The 21,499-nt window shown below is 36.0% G+C and overlaps 1 protein-coding gene across 4 annotated transcripts in view; it reads right to left on the bottom strand.

The window, feature by feature from the left end:
• Positions 1 to 21,499, bottom strand: part of SDCCAG8 (SHH signaling and ciliogenesis regulator SDCCAG8) — a 118,138-nt gene that overhangs the window by 29,246 nt on the left and 67,393 nt on the right. For all 4 annotated transcript variants that reach the window (XM_042795603.1, XM_042795604.1, XM_042795602.1 and 1 more), the window contains 2 exons: positions 19,423 to 19,531; positions 12,501 to 12,632 (listed from right to left, as the gene is read on the bottom strand). In XM_042795603.1, the coding sequence (XP_042651537.1) occupies positions 12,501 to 12,632; positions 19,423 to 19,531 (241 nt within the window). The remainder of the gene's footprint in view (positions 1 to 12,500; positions 12,633 to 19,422; positions 19,532 to 21,499) is intronic.

Raw genomic sequence — 21,499 nt, 5'->3', positions numbered from 1 at the left:
ACCTCAAATACACATCAGGGTTAACCTAGAAACAGCTTCCGAGGTTCTCCTACAAAAGACTCATAAGCATTTCCCAGCCATACAGACACAGTGCTGATGAAATATAGTCTTCTCTTAGATGGGCTACATAGAACACGATAGAGCAGGGAAAAGAAAATATATCCAAGATGTAGTGGCCAGAGCCCTAATCTTACTAGAGGTGCCACAGGATTTCTAACACTTCAGCAGAACAAAGGACTTTTTAAAAAAGGGTTTTGTCCAAAAGACTCTCAAATATTATATATTGCACAGTACTCAATTTATTCAAGTCAAAGGTGAACTATCAAGCAGACCTTACTGGGATTTGGATCTTTTGTTCCAGAAAGTCTGGAATTTTAAACAGGAGCCTTCAGTAACCAACCATCAATCCAATTTAGAACAACAAACTCAGCGAAGATGACTGTATTCTGCTTTAATATATATTTTTCCTTGTCAACTAAAACTGCAAAGAGTAAAGGAGGGTGTAGATGACCATTGCCTCACAGTGATCATTATGGTGTCCTTCCCTTTTCAGAGACAAAGTGTCACATATAGAAATGTTGGTTTCCATTTCCCAGATGTATTACACAATTATATACTCCTTCTAAAATCAGCAAAAAACCTATACCTTGATCAGATATCTCAACAGGGCACTGTCGGAAATAATTGCTTGCCACAATTAACCTTTTTAGAATGAAGTCTGAACTTCATGTTATACTCTAATTCAGTGACTTCTACTTTTGTTATTCACTACCAATTTCTCTGAACCCAGCAATGTCAAGAGGTCAACAATTATATTGTTCAGAATACACCGTGAATGTAAGAGTGACCCTATATTATATCTTCATTTTTCCCCTTTGATCATCCCTTTATTTGACTGTATTTCAGTAAATTATCCATGTAGTTTTTATTTTGACAGCTCTCTTTACAGCAGTAAAACAAAATGTGTGCATTGCAAATGGCAAAGATTCAAATTTCAGCTATGTTTATCCAAAATAGCACTGAACTGCTTCTGTACTTATGCTATACTGCCTACAGCCTTACGGAAGGGGAGACAGATGGGATGAATTTAGCAGGGAAACAGCTGTGGCTTGAAGAAGAGACAAGCAAAAGTTTTGCTATCAGGCTTCATTATGTATCAAGGTACCAGTAAAATGTGTATCCGTAAGGCAGCCAAAAAAGTGTTTTTCATTTGACTAGTGATAATTACCTTTTCTCAACAGCTGACAATGTTCTAAGCAGCATTAAATAGGTATAATAATTAAGCAATAAAATAAGACAGGCAGTGCCTTGCTGGGGATTATTGCTTGCCTCGGGTGTGTTGTGGGGCACAAGGCTGAAGGGTGAGTGACTTCAGCCACCCGAGAAATGTAATAATCCCCCAGAAATGCACTGCCTGGAGTGTCTTCTTGCTATTAAAAATGGAAATGTAAAAAGGACAAAATTTTAGACACATTTCCTGTGGATTTTATTGACATCGGCTAACATTACAGAAAGTCAATGAAGAAATTCCATTTCTGACCAGCCTATGAAAACCCTTTCCCAAGGATACATATGCCTCTGCTCAGCTTGTTTGTGCATTTTATTCATAAAACTGATTTGGGAAGCACAAGTATTTGCATCATCTAAAACATGTGTGATAAGGCACGGCAGATTACAACAGCCTTCACAATGGTAAAAGTTAAAAGCTTTTAAATCACATGCTTCCAAACACTTATTCTGTGCTATTGTCCGTGCTTGGTGTCAACTGATGAGCATTTTTTAGTTCTGAAACTGTGTGTGTGTTTATATATATAAGCATATACACACACACACATGTATTTCATTATATATATATAAAAGGTGAGCCACTCAAGTGATCCAAGCAAGGGGAAAAAAAAAACAACCCAAAAACCTGAAAGTTGTTTTTGACTACATGCAAGTCACATAGCTAAAACTAAGGCTAAATCACTGGTAGTGTGGGAAGTGCTACTGTAGCACTCAAAGATTACACCGCTTTATATAAGCTGGGAAAAGATTACTGTAATTTCAGCCATGCCACTGAGCCATTTTGGAACTGGAGACCTGCAAGTATTTAGTAACTTTGACTCGAGTCAAATCAGAATTCTAAAGCCCATTTAGGATCAAGTGCCAAGCAATGAGATATCATATTTGGGACAAGGATGTATTTATGTATAACTAAAGGTGGAATCTGGATCTCTGAGGTTAAAAAGAACTTTTTCACACACACACCCCACCCCTTTCTTTCCCTCCATATATGAATTTACTGTTCACAAAGAACAAATTAAACAAACACAGAATAATACATTATCCTTTTACATTTCTTTCGTATTTTCCATTGTCACTACTTTATTTCAGAACCAAACTGAGAAGCCCTGAGCACACATAACACTGGCTTGAGTACACTATAAACGCAGATGCTAAGTAGGTCTTACCATACTGTCCTTTCCTATAGCCACTTCCATAATCTCTATTTCACTACAACTTCTGAGGGTTCCAGTTTAGGGATAATACATTTAAGACAGCATTTTCAGAAACCAGCACAATGCCTGTTGCTATCAGACTACTACCAGTTAGCACTACCACAAGGCACAATAAACACAACTACTTTTTAGTATTTTATTTTTTAGGATGGCAGTTTTTTTAGGGTGTACTCAGAAATGGATAATGAGTATGACTGGAGCTCCAGAAAAGAATGGTAGTTTATAGGCAAAAGAAGATTCTATCTGTGTTTTAGAGAACAAAACTAGTGGAAAAACAAGTCTTCAGTTTCATAATACATAAACAACAGTACTTCCAATTAGTCTGAAAGATAGAAAACAAAAAAAAAACACCTTTAAGTGCAGCATCAGTTGCACTACAACTGGCACAAAACGTACCAAGGCTAGATTTATATATGGAAAATGAGAGCATCCACATTTATATCAACTTCCACAGGAGCAGGACTGGACCCTGTGGAAGCAATCAAAACACTGAAGTTACCAGGAAAAAGCATCCTTCCAATAGCCTTGCAAAAATCTATTCACTTATTATATTAAAAACATAAATCGTCATTAGTTTGGGGTCTCCTTCTCTTATAACATAACCTTGAAAGCAAGCAGGTACCTAGATTTTGTTACAGAGCTGGTAAATTTTCATGACACACTTGCAAAGCTGTTTAAATGTTATTCATCTGTCTTCATTTTCAGTTCCCCACTATATGGGAACAGAGGGTTTTAAATAGCCTTAGTCTGAAAATCTCAGAGTTACACACAGAGATCAAAACCGGAAGGAAATCTGCTACTGCTTAAAGTAGTTTGCCAAATGGGTTAATAGTCAGATTTTACTATTATTGGGAGTTCACTTAAGGCCCAATAGGAAGATCCCAATTACTGTTAAATATCCCAACTAGATATTTGCTGCGGAACTACTGCATAGTGTTAGTCTCCCAGTGGCTATTTGAAAACATTTTTTTTTTCTAATGTTCTGACATATCACATGGATATTACACAAATACAATACAGAAAAATGAACTTTAAAAATGCAGATGCAACACAATATGGAAGAAAGAAAACAAGGTGAGTATAACAGTCGGGAATTTTTTGGATGGTCTAAACAAACCAGACTTGCTAAAGATTGTTAAATGTATAATTCTAGGAGAAGCTTTGGGGGGTTGTCCTCCAGAGTTTATACTGCACTGGAAAGGCTATTATCCTGGGCAGAAACCTTTATTCTCTAGCTCTGGATACCTTTTAGCAGATAACTTAAATGAACTGTGACAGGCTTTTTGGTGCTATTTCTTGCCATTAAACAACTATGATTTTATGAACAAGCCAGCAATGGAGCACTTTGATGTAGCCTGCTCACTTTTTATTTCACACCTCTGGGGAAAGCGGTGAGGAAGACTGGCCCATGACTACTAACATAGACCAGAGATGCTACTGCCAGGCACTGAAGGCAAAAATGTTTCAAAGAAGATATGGTGGTGGCAAGGGGGTAATTGGATTAACACCAGAAGGATCACATATCACCACCAGAAGCAACCCACCATCGAATTATAAGAGCTGCAGGTTTCTAGCAAATGTAGGAGGGTTTCACTGGAAAACCATGGGTAGACTTCTGTCCAATGATACACATCTTTTTCAGCATCAGTGTTATGATCTGCACAGGGCCAAGCATTTCTAGATCTTGCCATATCAAGAAGAGTCTGGGCTGAGCTGTCAAAGACATCACCTTTATCCACCTCCATTTTAGAGGAGAGAATCAAAAACTCTTCGTTAATGCTAAATTAACATTTAAATTTGAAAACCAACAACTGTGCTGACAACAGAAAGTAACAAGAACAGCCTGGAACCTTATGTTGTGCTGTTTTATGTCACACATATTTCAGGGCTTTTTACATTCCTGGTAGACAAGAACACAAGCTTACTATTAGTGAGCTGAAGGCTCTGACTCCCAGAAGTTGACGGCATAAGAACCATCCCCGTGTCTGTTTTGGAGAAGGCTTAGTACATCAAAGCAGTAGAGAAGAAGATATTCTCAGGAGTGGACAATTACCACACGCTTAGCAGAGGGGGTGTTAAGTCAGAGTGTTGATAGCTGTTCAACACAGAAGCAAGTAAACCTGGCTATTTTTTCACCTAGCTTTTCTTTGAGGTATCGACTAGTCCCCAGTTTACAGTACTGCTTTCACAGATATTATTTTCCAGTTTCTAAAACAATTAAATTGTGGTGGCCATCTGTCTTGATGTGCAAAGTGAACACAGACACTGTCGCTCTCCCCTCTACACCTTTTTCCTCATATTGACTATATTTTTATGTATTTAAAACAGATGCAGAATTAACTAATCTTTAGAGAAGGTAATTCAGATAATTATCAGCTGATGAACATGACCTCAAATGCATGAAAAGCCTACAACAATTTTTGAAGGAAAAAGAATATATAAGGACATGAAGGTAAATGGAAAACATGAGAAACGAAACATAAGTTAGACCAAGCAGATTCTGTCACATCAATCCTAAATTCTTTAACAACTGATTTTTGGAGAAAGGAAATGCAATAACTCTTACCTACATTAACTTCAGCAAAACATTAAATATCATACCCCATCCGCAATCGTTAACTAAGCTGTTGTTGATAAGTAACTGACTAAAATAAAGAGCACAGCTGACAGGAACAATTGAAGGTGAGGAAGAATTATAAGTGGATGTCTTTGAGTTTAAACAGATTTTTGAATATTTTGAATTATGACTCAGCACAAAAAGTGGGAGTGGGCTGATAAACTTAAGAGATGTCATCAGCTTAGAGAAGGTCTGGGATACTGCACAGAAAGAAACAGATGACTCAGAAGATCAGAACAGCAGACACGGAATGAAATTTTATAGTATAAAGTCTTACACTAGGGACGTAACGCAATTCTCAGTTCATAGCAAAATTCTCTGCTAATAACTTGAATTTACTTGGGAGAAAGAGGTCCCAGATGCACTTCTTCTATAGAGGAGGATTATCAGTTGTCAATATTATGCAGCTGTCAAAAAGGCAAACATGATCATAGAATTTTCAAACATGATCAAGTAATTTTCAGTAAATACATTAATTCCATCGTCTGGGATAATCAATTGTCCTCATCCAAAACCCTGTAGACAGTTTTGTTTGCCTATATTCAAAAAAGATCAACAATCAGAAAACTGAGGGTGATGAAGAGCTTACTGCAAAAAGAAGAACAAAAGAGGAAGGCTTTACTTATTAATCAGAAGTAGGACTGAATAGATACAACCATTGCCTACGATTATCTGCATTATCATGTAACATAAAAGCAGAACAAAAGAACTAGTTACCCAAATTTTGGATCAAAGACAAGTAGGTACAAGCTGAACACAAGTAAATTCAGATCAAAAACAAGAAGGATCCCAATCAGAAGATCAGGGGTGCTGGAAACAGTTTTCCAAATTGGAGCATTGAGGCCCAATGATTTTTACAAAGGAGTTCAATACATTCACAATGGAATATATATATATTATATATATATATACCTCTTTATAAGTTTATATATTTTATATACACACACACTTAGTGGTAGTTGTAGTAGAGGGACACAGTAGTCAGTGACCTAGAATAGATCTTACAGGACATTATTAAGTTTCCTAAACATCCATTTGAAAACTGGGTGGGATATTTCCCTCTGCTTGTCAATTGCTCCTTTAGAAGTCTAACAACTTATTCACATACTATTTTGCAGCAATTTCTGAAGACTCTGTATTTCACTCTTGGTATACATTTTCAGGTAACTAAGATAATTTTTGCTTTATGTGTCTACTGTTCAAGTAGTTGGGGAATAAATCTTTAAAAACAGTATTTGAGGGCTTATATAATTTTGTATAATTTATTAACTATTTAGAATGGGAATATTTTACATATAAAAGTATAAATAATACATGCATTTATATATACACATCTATTTAAAGTGAGGGAGGGGGGAATAGACAAACATATATAGTAAGTAGACAAATAGTGAACTGGAGAGAAAAAGGGAGGGAGAGATTTTGAACATCCAGCTTCTATTCCAGAGCATGTGGACTGTGTACAAACACCCAAACATTAAACAAAAGCAAATACACTTTCAGACACTGACAGGATGTAAAGCATATATATGTACACACATCATCTGTTGATTATTTCCTAATAGTACTTCTCTGGAGTATACATTTTTCAACCTAAAATGTGAGTCTATTAAATAGTAATACAAAATTAAGTAATAGTGAAAACCCCAAATGCTGGACAAAGCCAGTAGTTTTATCTGGCTGCACCGCAATGCCGGACACAGTGACCACAAAGCTTTTTACAAACTCCTTGCATGAAAGGCTATACAAACAAGTCTGTCTCCAGTTGTTCCAGCAATCCTGTTACAGCAAAACCACACCAAAGATATATGGGTACGAATAGAGATGCTCAGGAAAAAGTGAAACACAGTGCTCTTTAAACACTGAGGCAACTTTAATATCAAAGATGTTACGGACATTACGTATGTTCATCTCTATTTTCAATTTAAAATGCATTTTAAACTAAAAAGCCACAATGTAGTGTGTTTTTATTCTGTAATTGCATCTCAAAACAGATGATTGGTCTAGTAAAAAGATAGTAATGACTGCCTCGTTACTTAAAAAAATACCAACCTATCAGTACAATAAAAATAAGGAAAACAACATATTCAACAAAGAACGAACTGGCTGGAAAAGAAATAAAGGTCTTTTAGGCAATAATCAAAACTGAGTTCTTTCACTCAACATTATTTTTTGAAAACACACAAAAAAAACCTGTACAAGAGCTTTAGGCACAAAATGTAAAATTTTAAATGCAACTTGATTGCTCCAGTCATCAAAAAATAATTTTAATCAATTGTTTTACTGAAGATTTGCCAAAGAAATCCAAAATCTATATTCAAAAGTGTAACAGTGACAGCAAACCAGCTATTCTGATTTTATGCATCAGTTACTTGAAACTACTGGTATATTCTCAATATAGTTATGTCCCAATTCTCATACATATGTGTTCTCTCATGCATACATGATCTCACACACACTATCACTTAGTATCAACAACAAAGAATAATTTTAATAGTGGGAAAAACCTTTAAAATCATTGTCAAACTGAATGCCACATTTTCTCTCTAACCCATTGAGTGGTCCATTTAAGAATCCATTTTAGCTACTCTTCTAGATAAGCCTATCCATAAGAATCATACATTTCCCCATAGGTAGAAAACAAATATAATTTGTCACATGTTGTGCTACACAGACATTTCTGCACAGTTGCTGCACTACACTAGAATGTCTGAAGGGGAAGACACCCCAGGTAGTTGGCTGCAGACACATCTCAGCAACATGGCACGTAGTTACAATTTGACACATATAGTCTTTATAAATCCAATGTCTATGAAGTCAAACAAATCTCCTTCTTATTTATAGTAACAGGCAAGAGCAGAACTCTGCCGTCTTGTTACACAGATGGTTGTAACATTTTTATAGTTAACTTACAACCACTGATGCCTGAGGAATAGACACACATCTGCCCCAAACTGCCAGTCCTGTAGGCTCTTCTTTTTAACTTTAGCTACCAAAAATACAGTTGAAACACATGTAACACCATCATCCCCAAAAAGCTACCACAACAAAAAGCCCCATGCAAATTTGCATAAATGTATTATTATTAATACCACACAGACAGGACAGTGATCACACACATTACAGCAAAAAGAACAGTAATACCAACTGTAAACACCAAAACTGAAGTTGTAGAGAAAATTCACAGACCCAGATCCCATATGCTGAACTTAGTTTGGAAAAATGTTTGGAACGAACTTATTAGAAGCTTCTATATTTATGTTTCATTAAGAGGATTTTAAAAGAGCCTTATACTTTATACAAACTACTGTCCATATGCTTTTTTTTTTTGCTACTTGATAAGAACCAAAGGCATGGCTGGCTCATCTTGAAAGAAGGAAAGCAATTGACTAGGATTTTCTTCTCCTACTTGAAGATACTACTCCATATTTGCTGTATTTCCACATATCATTTGGGTCTTTAACAGGAAATGTGCACAGAAAAGAGCCAGCTCTATTAAATTAAATGCTTCTCATTTTAGACACTGGTTGTCCACAGAAGAAATTCTCTATTTAGCGAACTTATAATCAAGTGCAAGAAGAATAAATGCAGAAAAGCAAAGCTGTAATTGAACCTTGTACCTACAAGAGTTGTCAACTAAGTTCAGTGAAAACTTAAATAGTCTAGTGAAATCCTGACCCATGGCAGCTTGGTCAAATATTACTTATTCATAAATATGCTCCATCAATAACAGATCTAGACAGATTCTTGTATTTTTCTTCTTGCTCCCCAAATTGGAAGAGAATAGACCTTGCAAGAAAGTGGATCTACGTTTACAGAACTGGTCTAACTACAAAGGTAAAAACGCATGCCTTGGAATTCAGTTTGAAAACAAATAAAGGAGAGAATGAACCAACATTATCCATACAGTTACGCAATTCATTTGATTTTGGATTTTCCCTTCTATGGAATCAATTTATTTTTTGTGGAGTAGAGCACAGAAGGAAAACAGAAAGGTAGTTTAGCCTTTTATTTTTGCCACATATTCTTTTTATTCTTGGCTAGTTTTCTAACTTCATAGCTGCCTTATATGAAATACTGTACTTTCTGCTACGTGATAATTTCTACTATGAATATGTATCTACAAAATGGGAATTTAAAGAATTTCACAATAAAATTTGCTTTGAGGTTGAGAATTTATACCAATGTGCTCTTTGCCACATGACAGACAAGAGTTTTTTTCTCCAAGTTTCAGGTCCATAAAGTCACACATGCGGACCAGCTCACTTCCAGTGGTACATCAGTGACTCTATGTCATGTTAAGTAATACTTTTGAGATAATCTACTTAGCTAAATGAATCAGTGTCTAAAATGAAAAGTACATAGCTGAAAGAAATACCAAAACAATAACAAACATGTTAAAAAACCCCATATGTGTATCTAAAGCAAAGATCCATAGTGTTGCTAGATTAGCAACATTAAATAAACACCTCTTCATAAGCTGCACTGCAGTCTTAACATGTCACCCTAGTCCTGCAAACCACATATTTTTCAATTGAAGTTTGCCCCAATAGCATGCATCAGCTGCATCATTTAAGATGGACATCTACTTTTAATGTCATATTTCACTGAGCAAAAACACACTGAAAGGGATGGATATTTGCATTACATCGAAAAGGCTGATTAAAAATCATATTTAATGACTGCAATTTAAAGTACTCACTTTCTTTAAACCTGCTTATATAATTCTGAGCTATATTCATTTGAGGCACATATTCAGACAGAAAGATAGGAGTGGCAGAGAAAGAGTTATTTCCTTCACTTTCAGGAATGCAACTATCCCAATTCCCAAAACATTGTTGCTTCAAAAAGAAATACCAACTGATCAATTAGATCCTGCTCCTTCCACAAAATAGTTATATCAGGACCTGTCATATTCTTCTAGGATAACACAAGTAGTGACAGAGATTTCGTCTTAAACAAATATACCACAAATCCTTAGTATTCAAATACATATGTTAGGTTTCAAGTTAAGTCAAAATCATTTTGATACAAGAAACTTTCTAAACAGAGACAGAATAACAACAGCTAGAAAATTAGGTAGGAACCCAGTTTGCACGATTGTGTTGCAAAAAGACCAGTGCTATTTGTAGCTGCATACAAAGGGGAAACATTGTGCTAAGAAGTAATCATCCTTAACATTATTTTGCTGTGATTATTAGCATCTGAGTGATGGATGAAAATCTGAAGCAAAACACATTATTTATTCTTCCATCTTTACTGAATAGCATTGTCAGATTTCCATTTTCAAAATCAGAAGAGAAAACCCACTATTTTTATTTGGTGGAATTCTTTTAGCATAAATACAAGGAACTGCGTGATTTATTTGTTGTAGCAGTTATATTTTCTGCTTTTCTTCACCTAAATCCAACTACTTCATAGCCAATTTATAGCATTTGGGTACTGATACTGAAAATCTACTACAGTTTTCACATGGAAACTCAAATTAGATTAAAATGATTTTTTAAAGCAGTTTATTATATCAGCCTTGTCACTGATTACCTGGATTTTAAATGAATATAGTGTAAGATCATAATTAAAAATATGCTAAAAGAGTCCCCTCTTAAAATGCTGGTAAAATATACTGTTCATTATTCAAATACCTGATAATCTCTGCCATATTTACATATTCTAAAATATTAAATAAGACAAATGCTATTACTGTCCTGTTTTCTCTCCTTGTTGTCAGCAAAGCAGCAGCAGAAGGTATGGCACTGCCTGCAGCATGACCACTCTGCTTTCAAACCACTTTTCTGTTCTGGATTAATGCTTTCAATCTTTTCTAGTGTATAATCATTGCTGCTGCAGCAGAGAATGAGCAACATTTTCCAGTAGATCTCCTTTATTTGGTTCTGACAGGGGAAAGGTTGTCCTGAAAACTTACAAAGCGGTCTTAAATTCAACTAGACACTAATAATTCTACAGAAGAACAGCTAAGGAAAAAAAAAAAGAAAGAAAAGAAATTTAATCTTTTTTCCCCTGAAAGTAAACCGGAGTCCTCGGTGCATGTCCCCCCATATACTAAGAATCCACCACAAGTAAAGACACCAAAGAGTAGTCAAGATAAACAGAAAGATTATGTGGTCACATAGATTAGGGACACAACTGTAGCATTTTTAATTTCTTTGTTCTCTGAGCTATAACAGATGATGACAATCCTGGTTTACAGAAGAACAGGATGAGGTACAGACAGAAATCTGAAAAGGAGAGGAAAGAAGGGGGTCTGGACAACTGAAAAGAATGCATGGAGACCTTTCAAGAAACAAGCTGGTATGGACAGAGATCGATCGAAGAGATGGCAGCAAAAAAAAAATCTGTGGTTGGGGGAAAAAAAAAAAAGTGCATATGGGTCTGGCTGCCTTAGTATATCCAAACTCTGTTCCTATCAGGTGGTCAGTGGTTAAAAAAAAGAAACAGAATTTTTCCCAGCCACAGCTATCTACTTGAAATGAAGTCAAACTGCATTTTGCTTTTGACTATTGACAAGAGGTAGCCTGGCTGACTGGATTTGCAGTTGCCTCTCAACCACCTCTCTACTTTACCTCCTCAACCATGCCTAACCTCCTTCAGTGCCTGTTACACTAAATGTGGAGTGGAAAACAGAACAAGAGGGCGTGGATGAACTTTCTGATCCCAAAAAGTCTCCACAGTGATCTTTAAGGACAACTAATCCAAATGACAGGACAAGGCGTTATCAGTCTGGACACTCTGGACAGATCAGACAATTGGTACTGGTGGAAATATGCCACATACTAGTCTTGCTGTAGTGGCTCCCAGCTCTTCCTGAGGAAGTCACTGCTTCTCTGGAAAGGCTAGTGGTGCCTGGAAGCTGTTACTAGTTCTCTGGTTACTAGGATCTTCAGTAAGATTTGTCTGCTTATGCAAGTTAAATATTACTGAGAATGGTGAGATGGTAAACCCCCAAAATACACCTATTACATGGCATAACGGAATCCACATCTGTACGCTGCATTCATATTACTGAATAATCTCCTCTCTCCTTCCCCCCCCCCCCCCTTTTTTTTTTTTTTTTAATATGGTAAGACAATTCATCCAAGTTAGAGCAGAGAACAGCCGAAGCAGCCCACACACATATGTACTAGGCTTAAATTCTTTGGAAGACTATGTTGTTCAAGCTTTCCTTTTATTTATCCAAAATGGCACAAGCAAAAGATGTTACAAAAAAAACTTGACAAAATGCTTGGGGAGGGGGAAGGGGGTGGTCATTTTCATAAGGAAAGAATATTATTTTCAAACAACCTAGTGTCATTTTTATGTTTACACAACACAACAGGTACAGTAGAGCATACCACACATACTGACAGATTAACAGGACCTCCTACCTCGACTTCATTCTCTCATGCATTCTCCCGTGCTGGATACATTGTTGGTCCAATTCATCATTCCGTTTCTGCATCTTCTCCAATCTGCCATGAAGATACTCTTTTTCCTGACTAAGCTGGTTGACTTCAGATCTACAGAAGTAAAACACAGTGATGATGGATGTTGTCAGATTTCATCCTGCAGCGTGCCATCAATATGTGGCTTCAGCATTTATAAAATTTCATACATGTATATGTAATGCATAAACAGGCTATTACTAGAACTTACAGAAGCAAAACACTGTTTCAAATAATCTTAAGACAAAAGAACATGATGATGCTGAAGGGTATCTGGTAAATATGCCAATGGTAATCACTCAGTCATAGGTTGGCTATGCTAATTTCAGCCTAATTTAAACAGGCATGTCATTTGGCATTATGCGTTGATGTTAAATAAGTTCAATAAATGTAAATTCATACTTGTTAAGCAAGAATTTGGCCCGCATTTGGAAAATACATTTCAAGTTCTTTATTAGTAAAAGCTAACATCTAGTTTTAAAAATGGCTACTAAATCTTGTTCAACCTTTACTGCACTGTAGAGGTTGAACTCTCAACTGTGGTACTGTTTCAGAAACTTTATTAACCTAATATGCCCCAAAGGCCATTACACAGATTAAAAACCAAACCAAACCAAACCAAACTACATTAAGAGGAAAATTAATAAAACCTTAAGAAACAAGGGACAAATCACACAGGCACACCCTAATCTACTTAAAACTCGTCATAGCCTTTAAGAAAATTAATAACTTCTAGAAATTCTTATTCTTCACGGGTGAGCAGAGACACCAGATCCACGAATGACCTGGGACTGCTCCTTGCTACATCTCTAACCATCAGCCTATGGAGAAACAGGCACGAGCTGTTTCTTAATATCAGGAAGAGAGCTCAGATTAAATTGTGATAAAATATACATTATGCACTTGTACAGTTTAACTCTTTGGAAAAGGTTAATGAGAACATGCCAGAATTTGCTATACCATCAGAAAGGAAGAATCAAAAGCAAGCAAATTTGTTTTATGGCATCTGCCACTCCAGATCTTGAGGTTAAAAAGCTTCAGATATATCTTTAAATCATAAACTTAAATATGCTGCAGTTACAGCAGAAAGATACTTTACCTTCCTGGCTGTTACAGAATGCAACAACAACTGACATTCTGAAAAATACAACAAAGTGCAGCGGGGAAGGAATACTCCTCCCTCAAAAACATGTTGTTACACTGACAAGTCAAATCTGGAAATGACAACATAATCTTTTCATGTTTAAATAGAGAACAATACATGATATCATCTGTGAATCTAAAAGAACTTAGCAAGGGAAACTTTGGAAGAAGACTATGTAATTGAATTTAGATAGGGAGTTATGGATCCATTAACAAACATTGCTGACAAATACATCAGAATCATCCTGATGTATTTGCATGTCAAACTTAAATGCACGAGAGTTTCCTGGTCAGGTACGGAACAGTGGGTAGGATGCTACAGTAAGGTATCTGAAGTTGAATTTTTACACTGATAATTTAACAGAAATACTGCTAACTTAAAAGTCAGCATTAACAGAGCATTGTCAGTTGGACCAATTGTCATCTCATCATCACACAGTATGAATGCAGTCTGTACTTGATACTGATACTGTAAGAAAGACAATCAGTGAATAAAAGCAAAAGGCCACTGCAGAGCAGCTCAACAGAGATCTGACATAACAAAGCCCAACCAAGTGGTAACAAGCATTAAACTCAACATTGCATTCCTTTTTTGAAAGCAAAACGCAACAGCAGCATTTGCCATGTGGGAATACTGCAAATTATCATGTTTGTAGGGTTTTTCAACTGGGGTATCTTGCTTCTTTTTCTGTATTTATTCACTTTATTCACTGTATTTATTCACTTATTTTCACATATTCAATTTATTATTTATGTCTCTTTCACAGAAACAGCAGAAGCAACTTACAAGGTGATAAAAATCATTTTTAAAGGGACTTATTCATCTCCAGCACATCTGAAGATGCCCAAAGTCTTTCTGGAAAGATCAAGGGATTCAAATCAACCAAAAATCTACTCAAAATTACAATTAATGAAACAAAAAAAATTACTGAATTACTTGAAAACATGAGTAGCATGACCTCTAATCTCTAAAATATAGCTCTATATGCCTGATGCTTTGAACCATGTTACTTGCATTCTCTTCTCCTAAAACATCTTTTGGAATTACATTTGAACTCAGCAAAAAAAAAAAATAAATTAATAATTCCCACTAAAACACCATTTACATAATGTCCCTTCCAAGTAAATATCTAAGAGTCTGACCACTGAGATTCAAGCATTTCATTACACTGCAATTCTGGAGGACAGCACACAGGAAGGGCAGAATGCCTATTAAGGTCAATATTAAAAGGTTCATGTATGTCAGCGTTCAAGAGAGAACACCGGTCCCAATACAAGACTGCACACCAGAAGTTTTCGTTATCACCTGACAAAGATTTCCTCTGCATCTTTACATATACCACTTATCCACCTCAGTTTCCAAAGACTGAGATAGGAAAGTCAATTCTACGTGATACTTGAATAACTTCAAAATTGTTGGGTTAAAAAAATCCACAAAACCAACCATAATTGTAAGCCTGAACAACTGTACTGAACGTGACAGCACATTTATACTAGGAGCAGCAATTCCACCCAGCCAGGGGCAGGACCGGGTCTGTGTAAATGCTTCTGAATCGCTCTGCTCCCGAGCTGCCACAGCAGGGACGGGAGACAGAGGGGAGCAGGTGCCAAAGTACACAGTGCCGAACTTCAGATATAGCCCGTACAGAACACCAGGGACAGAGGCAAATTAGAAAATCTACGCACTAAGCGCTGTTGGATCTGATGGATCCAGAACGACTAAAGGACACAGCACAGGCATGCTGATGTTGCTCCACAAGAGTTACTCTGGGTCCAACAGACCTAGCAGTAAGCTGTGGTGGACTCAGAAGAAACTGAAGCGTGCCGACATTTGGAGTGCTGCCATCTGGGCTGAACTCTGCATGGAGTTGCACTTCTGCAGACTCAGGCTGGCCCCACCAGCCATACAGTCATGTTAATGTAGCTGTATGTGCTTCTGAGACTTGATATACTCAAAAGACCTACATGAAATCAATATTATTTTGAAACTGCACAGAGAAAAGCTACGTCACACGAAAATGTAAATGCAAAATACATGCTTGTAGGTGGATGGGTAATAGTTTTTGCCAAATCTCATTTATTAAAAATAATTGATGATGACTGGCGGGGAGAACAAGGGCAAAAACAAAAAAAACCCTCTATACTTCTGGATCCATTCAACTACCAAGAAAGACTCAACTTCTATTTAAAAACAAATTTAAGTTTTTATCTACCATCCCAGCTGGAAAAGTCTTGGATAAAACAACACAGGTTTCTCCAAAACATTCAAATACTGGAGGCAAGGAACCAGCAAATCTTAAATAGTCACAATTAAAAGTCAGTCTCAGGATATTTTTAGGATGAGCTGATTTTTGAGCACTAAGGTGGCCTTTACTCCTCTGAACTACCTTTTGCACTGCAGCACTTTTTAAGCACTGCCTTTTCCTACTCCTAAAACCAACTGTTTACTTGTAGATCAATGAAATACATGCTCTAAAATATTTTCTGCTGATGCAGGATTGTTGCATATAATTTTAATGACCGATCCTTCAGACAGACTGTTTCACATCTTTGTACAGCTACCTTCAACATTTCACTCCTGGTATTGAGCGCAATGACTGCAGACAACCAAACATGCAGAAAAATAGTTCAGCCGGGTGTGTGATCTTTACTTCAATTAAACTCACACAGTTGGATGCCTACTGTTGCCAAACCAGTAATATAATTTATACATTATAGTCCAAACAGTAAAACTACACTAAAAGTCATTTAACAATATTTATAACACCATAAAATACAGTGTTAAAATATATGAACTGCAATATGTACCAAAATTATAAAATTTGTTTCTCATCATCAGTGATTAAAACCAGGATCATTGCTCTAGCTTCAATACTCACAACCCTGGTGACAGATTAGAATTCAAATCTTAATGATCAATTTACAATTAACAAGATAGAAGTGAAACAAATTAAACCAACCATTATATATAACGAGACCCAATGGACTCCCATTGTTCCCCTTAATTACAAAACGCAAATCACAAATACACAGTGGGTAGTGTTAAGCATTAATCTACAACCTAGAAACTCAGACAGTGACAATCAAAGAAAAAAAACATAGCAAAATAACAGAGAAGAAATCAACAAAGGACTATATTTTTAAACATGCCTATGCATACAAAAACCTTCACAGACACTATCTTCTTTCTGCACAGCTTGAGGGGTTTATAATTTGTCTGACATTGTCTTTCTGAAGCTTTTCTAATCCTGTGTAGGGGCTAGCTCACAAAAATGTTTCCAGCTTACATATAAACAAGAAAACTTCAGTTTAGATTTCTCAGAAAACCTGTATTAAATATAAAAATATATATGCAATTCAGAGGTGTCCCACTGAAATTGTGCAAATACATAGTTGCCACAGATAAATTTGAAATGCCTTTTATTACAAATGACAAATGGGCCCTTTACTTCCTGTCAAAACCCCAAAAATTTATATAAACTTACTCTGGCATCTGTTATTAAAAAAGCTTGAGTGTTTTACCCATTAAATAATGGTACTGCTAGTATACAGTTATTTCTTAACCCCATGAAAACTAAGGCACAACGATTCTACAAGCAGGGCAAGAAAACACACATCCAGATCCAAAATTCAGTTTATGATAAGGCCAAAAACACGGAAAAAAACATGGAAAAAATATTTTCCATGCAAATAGGGCACATTGCTGCTTCATGATCTGCTTTTATAAATGTACATGAGAAGTAAGTCATAAAATCTTCCAAAAATTATTACTTTTTTTTTTTTTAGAAGACACGGCTATAGCATTCGGTCCCATAATTGTGGTTTTACACTATACCCAGTGACAATGAGCATGAAGATTGCCGTTCGGAGAGATGCTAGTGAGAGAACTGTACTGATTATGCATTTAAAACTTTGCTGAAGTAATTTTCTGCATCTGATCTCCTGATCACATCACTTTTTGAAGCCATCTATTAGTTTACTCTTTTCCACCAGTTCCACCTTTCTGTTCTCATTTTCATGTGCTTTCTTTGTCCCTACCTATTTCTCCATTCCTGTTTCTGACTGCAGCAGCTCCCACACCAATGAAGGCAAGCTCAAGCTATTTTAGGGCCACTTCTCAGAACTGCTTTCATACATTCTTCCATACCGTTCCTTGTGCAAAATATACCACTTTCTGGAGATCCAAGAGGGCTTCTTTTCCCTTTTTCAGGTTCTTGACATAGTCAGCTAATGCTGCTAGGTGGAGAAACACTTGGCAATCTCTGGTATTTATTTTCAGAGAATAATGTGTTTTCACAGTATGTTTTCTGTCTTTCCTTCATCCTTTTACAGTTACTAGTCTGTGACTGTGAGCTCTAGCAACAAAGTCTGTGTGCATTTTTATTGCTGGAATAATAATACAATTTGAATCTATTTAGATTTTGTATTACTTTAGCAGAGGAGCTCTGCTTTTCCAGAAGAAAAACTCTGTCTGGTTCTCTCTCAAGCACCCATCACAACATTTGCAAGGGAAGATTGCTTACATTTCCTCAAGATTCTCATTTATTCCCCAAAACACTATGGATGGGACTCATCTCCCAACTTCAGCCACTTAACAGCTAGTCAACAATTTATATTCAGTGGAAAGTAGGATGGGCAGTGGAGGCAGTACCTGTGGGAAGCATAATATATTTTTTATACATACATATATATATATGTCTGTCATCTACTTACATCATTGCCCTTTGACCATTCCTGGAAACAGGATACTGGGATAAATGAGTGAGTGTTGCCCCTGTAATGTTACCTCAACAGAATGATTAAATCCGCCCAGCAGAAGAAGAATCCTATCTGGAAAACCAGTTTTATCTTTGCTGAGTGTTTTCCTTACTTCACATAAGCCACCTGAGATGAATCCTACCCTTAATTACCAAATTCACTTTGCATTGAATTTACAGAAGTCACAGAATGTCAACACACCACTTAAGTCCTATTTACTACTCTAAATATGAACCCTGCAGAAAGTTTCAGCAAAGACTATTTTCACACTTAAAAATGTAAAATCAAGAGGTTTACTGGTATAGAATCACAATTATTTTTTAAACATTTATTTTTAAAAAGATAGTCCTGTCCTGCAGAACTTTTACATAGATACCTTCATACTTTTGTATTTATTTAAACCAGTTACTGCTTCCAGGTTTTGTTCTATTCCTGAATTTTTAATGGCTTTGTATTTAGACCTGCAATTGATTTTAACAAAAGCACCACATAACAAGCAGTGGCAGAATCAGAGCTTCAATGACAAGCAATTTTGACGACAATTATTTCAGAGATAATTATTCAGTGTGTAGTATTGTGAATGGAGCTTTAAGTAAATAGTTAAATGAACAGATTACACTTTTGAGAACTTTAAATATTTAGTACTTTTCATATAATTTCAGATAATTGTAGCTCTGTTAACAATTTTCCACTCTTCATATTAAGAATATGAAGAAAATAGTATGTAATTTTTACATTGGAATTGTTTAAGAAATTTGAAGTAATAGCTACAAACATAATCTGAAAAGCAGAAAATCAGAATTACCCTGGATAAAAATCCATCCATGTTTCTTAAGTGGCATATATTATATTGAGATGATGTGTAATACCTGGGACAACATGAGTAATAATAAATATTAAAATGCAAATTAAAAAATAAGGAAACGTCATAAAAAAAGGGACAGGATAAATAAAATATACTAACCTGTATTTTTCTGACATTTGTTCCAACTTCCTTGCCAACACACAACATTCTTCCTTTAATTTTGCTATGAATGTATTCTGGGAGGTCAGCAATGAATCCAGTTCATTTACTAGAAATTATAAAATTATCAAACTAGAAATTTATTTTACAATGATATAAATTTATAGATAATTTAGAAACAATTTTATATATTCTTAATTTCTTTCCTCTAGATCCTTCTGTTTTTTTGTACGTTTTTTAAACTTCAGCTACTTGGACATGGAATTATGACATCATCATTAACAAAATAAAGGCTCTATGTCAGAATAAGCTAACCTAAAATGTTAAAATGCTGTTGCCAGTGAATCAGGATTTCTTTTAGAAGAAAGGCTATATATCTAATCTGGTGGATTTGCTTTTTAGCTGGAAGTTCATTGACATTTCTGGGAGGAATAAAATTGGCAAGCTGTGCCTTAGCAGCCTCTTGCTTGCTCAACTGGTGCAGAGGATACACTGGCAACCCAAACACTCACACTGTAGACTCATTTCATTCTCTCCTTAAAAAAAGGAATTCTTTTATTTACCAGGTCCTGCGCTTACTATGATTAGTGTATTTTTTTCTCTTTAGTGATAAGATACAGACTTACTGTCCAGTGACAGTTGCAATGAAACCATTTTATAAATTAATTTTCACTTACTATCAGTTTGGGCTGCACCAAAACTCATGACCTAGAAAGCAAGTATCTTTATTCTTTCAAAAGGAAGATACTGCAAAATTATGTTTCTTGATTTCTGCTTTTAAAATAAGGGGAAGAGAGACCACTGTTGCCTAAATTCCTTGTACGTGTGTAAGGTCATAATACCCAAGGGTTTCTTTATGTACATAACAAATGACTATCAGTTTCAACTCCTTCTAATCCTACTAGAGATATATAAAAACAAACTCTGCCATAATGTTGTTTCATTTTTGTATACTGGGACAATTTATGCACCAGGAGGGTAAATTACACATCTTTTGTGCAAAATTACACTTGTCATATGCAGATGTGCTAGCTAGAGTAGGGAAAAATGATTCTGAGAGCTTCTTTTCTTTTCCTCCTGTGTAGACAGCAGCCATAATGTAGCTGTTTGCATTCCCTGACAGAAAGGTCCTCTAGTACTGTGATAATGCTGCAAAAAAGGCAGAAAATCAGATGGCAGATGTAAATGTGACTGCTACCTCAGGTATCATGTGACGCTGCTTAGGATTAATACGTTACATCATTTTTCTAAAGGTATTGCAGGACTGGTGTGTAAAAATTGTATTTTATTAAGCATATGAATATACCATGTTCCATAAGAGCTGAAGCTCTTCCTCCTTTCCATGCTCAGAGGTTAGAGACTTCCTCTCTAAAAAATTATTTTTTTTGTTTCTAATACGCACCTTTATTAATGCTGTTGGCATAGTACTTCACAATAACAAAGGGCTTTTTTTATTTGTTTGGAAAACCCCTTTTACTTCCAGATTAAAGGTTAGAAGTTACTGATCAGCTAAATCAATGCAATGAAGTCTCCTATTAGGAGAACCTGAAGTATGCAAGGGATTAAACATCCTTCTTCTAGATTGAAGGATGTGTGTGGGGGGCACATGGTAATACTAAAAATGTTTGAGGCTGCAAAGATTAAATAAAGGAACATATCAATTTGGAGCCAGTGAATTACATCCAGCTGCGACAGTGAATTAAGAACCGATTAATGGCTAAAGCTTTTCTCCAGTTTGGATGCCGAAGCAAACTCATTAAGCTTTTAGAGTAGCTATAATGTGTGTACTGTGGGAACTGTTCAATGCTATTCAGGAGACTTTAACTGTAAGCTCAGAGCATTTCCCGCAGAGCTTCTGATGCTATTTTCTTTATATAACATGTGTGCCTGAAAATCCAGCCAAAAACAAGCCCTTTGTTTTTCTACTTTGTTGTGGTCTCTCTCAGCTTTACGTTTCTTGAACACAGGTAAATAAACTCATAATCCAGATGGTGCAACAGATGTGAGAGCAGCACTCTGAAATCAACAGACAGTGGGCAATACTTTCCATTTTCTCTTTTAAACGCTAACTAATATG

This window comes from Tyto alba, unplaced genomic scaffold (genome assembly GCF_018691265.1).
Source record: "Tyto alba isolate M040663 unplaced genomic scaffold, T.alba_DEE_v4.0 Super-Scaffold_22, whole genome shotgun sequence".
NCBI lineage: Eukaryota > Metazoa > Chordata > Aves > Strigiformes > Tytonidae > Tyto > Tyto alba.
This window is presented reverse-complemented; position numbering and strand designations above follow the sequence as displayed.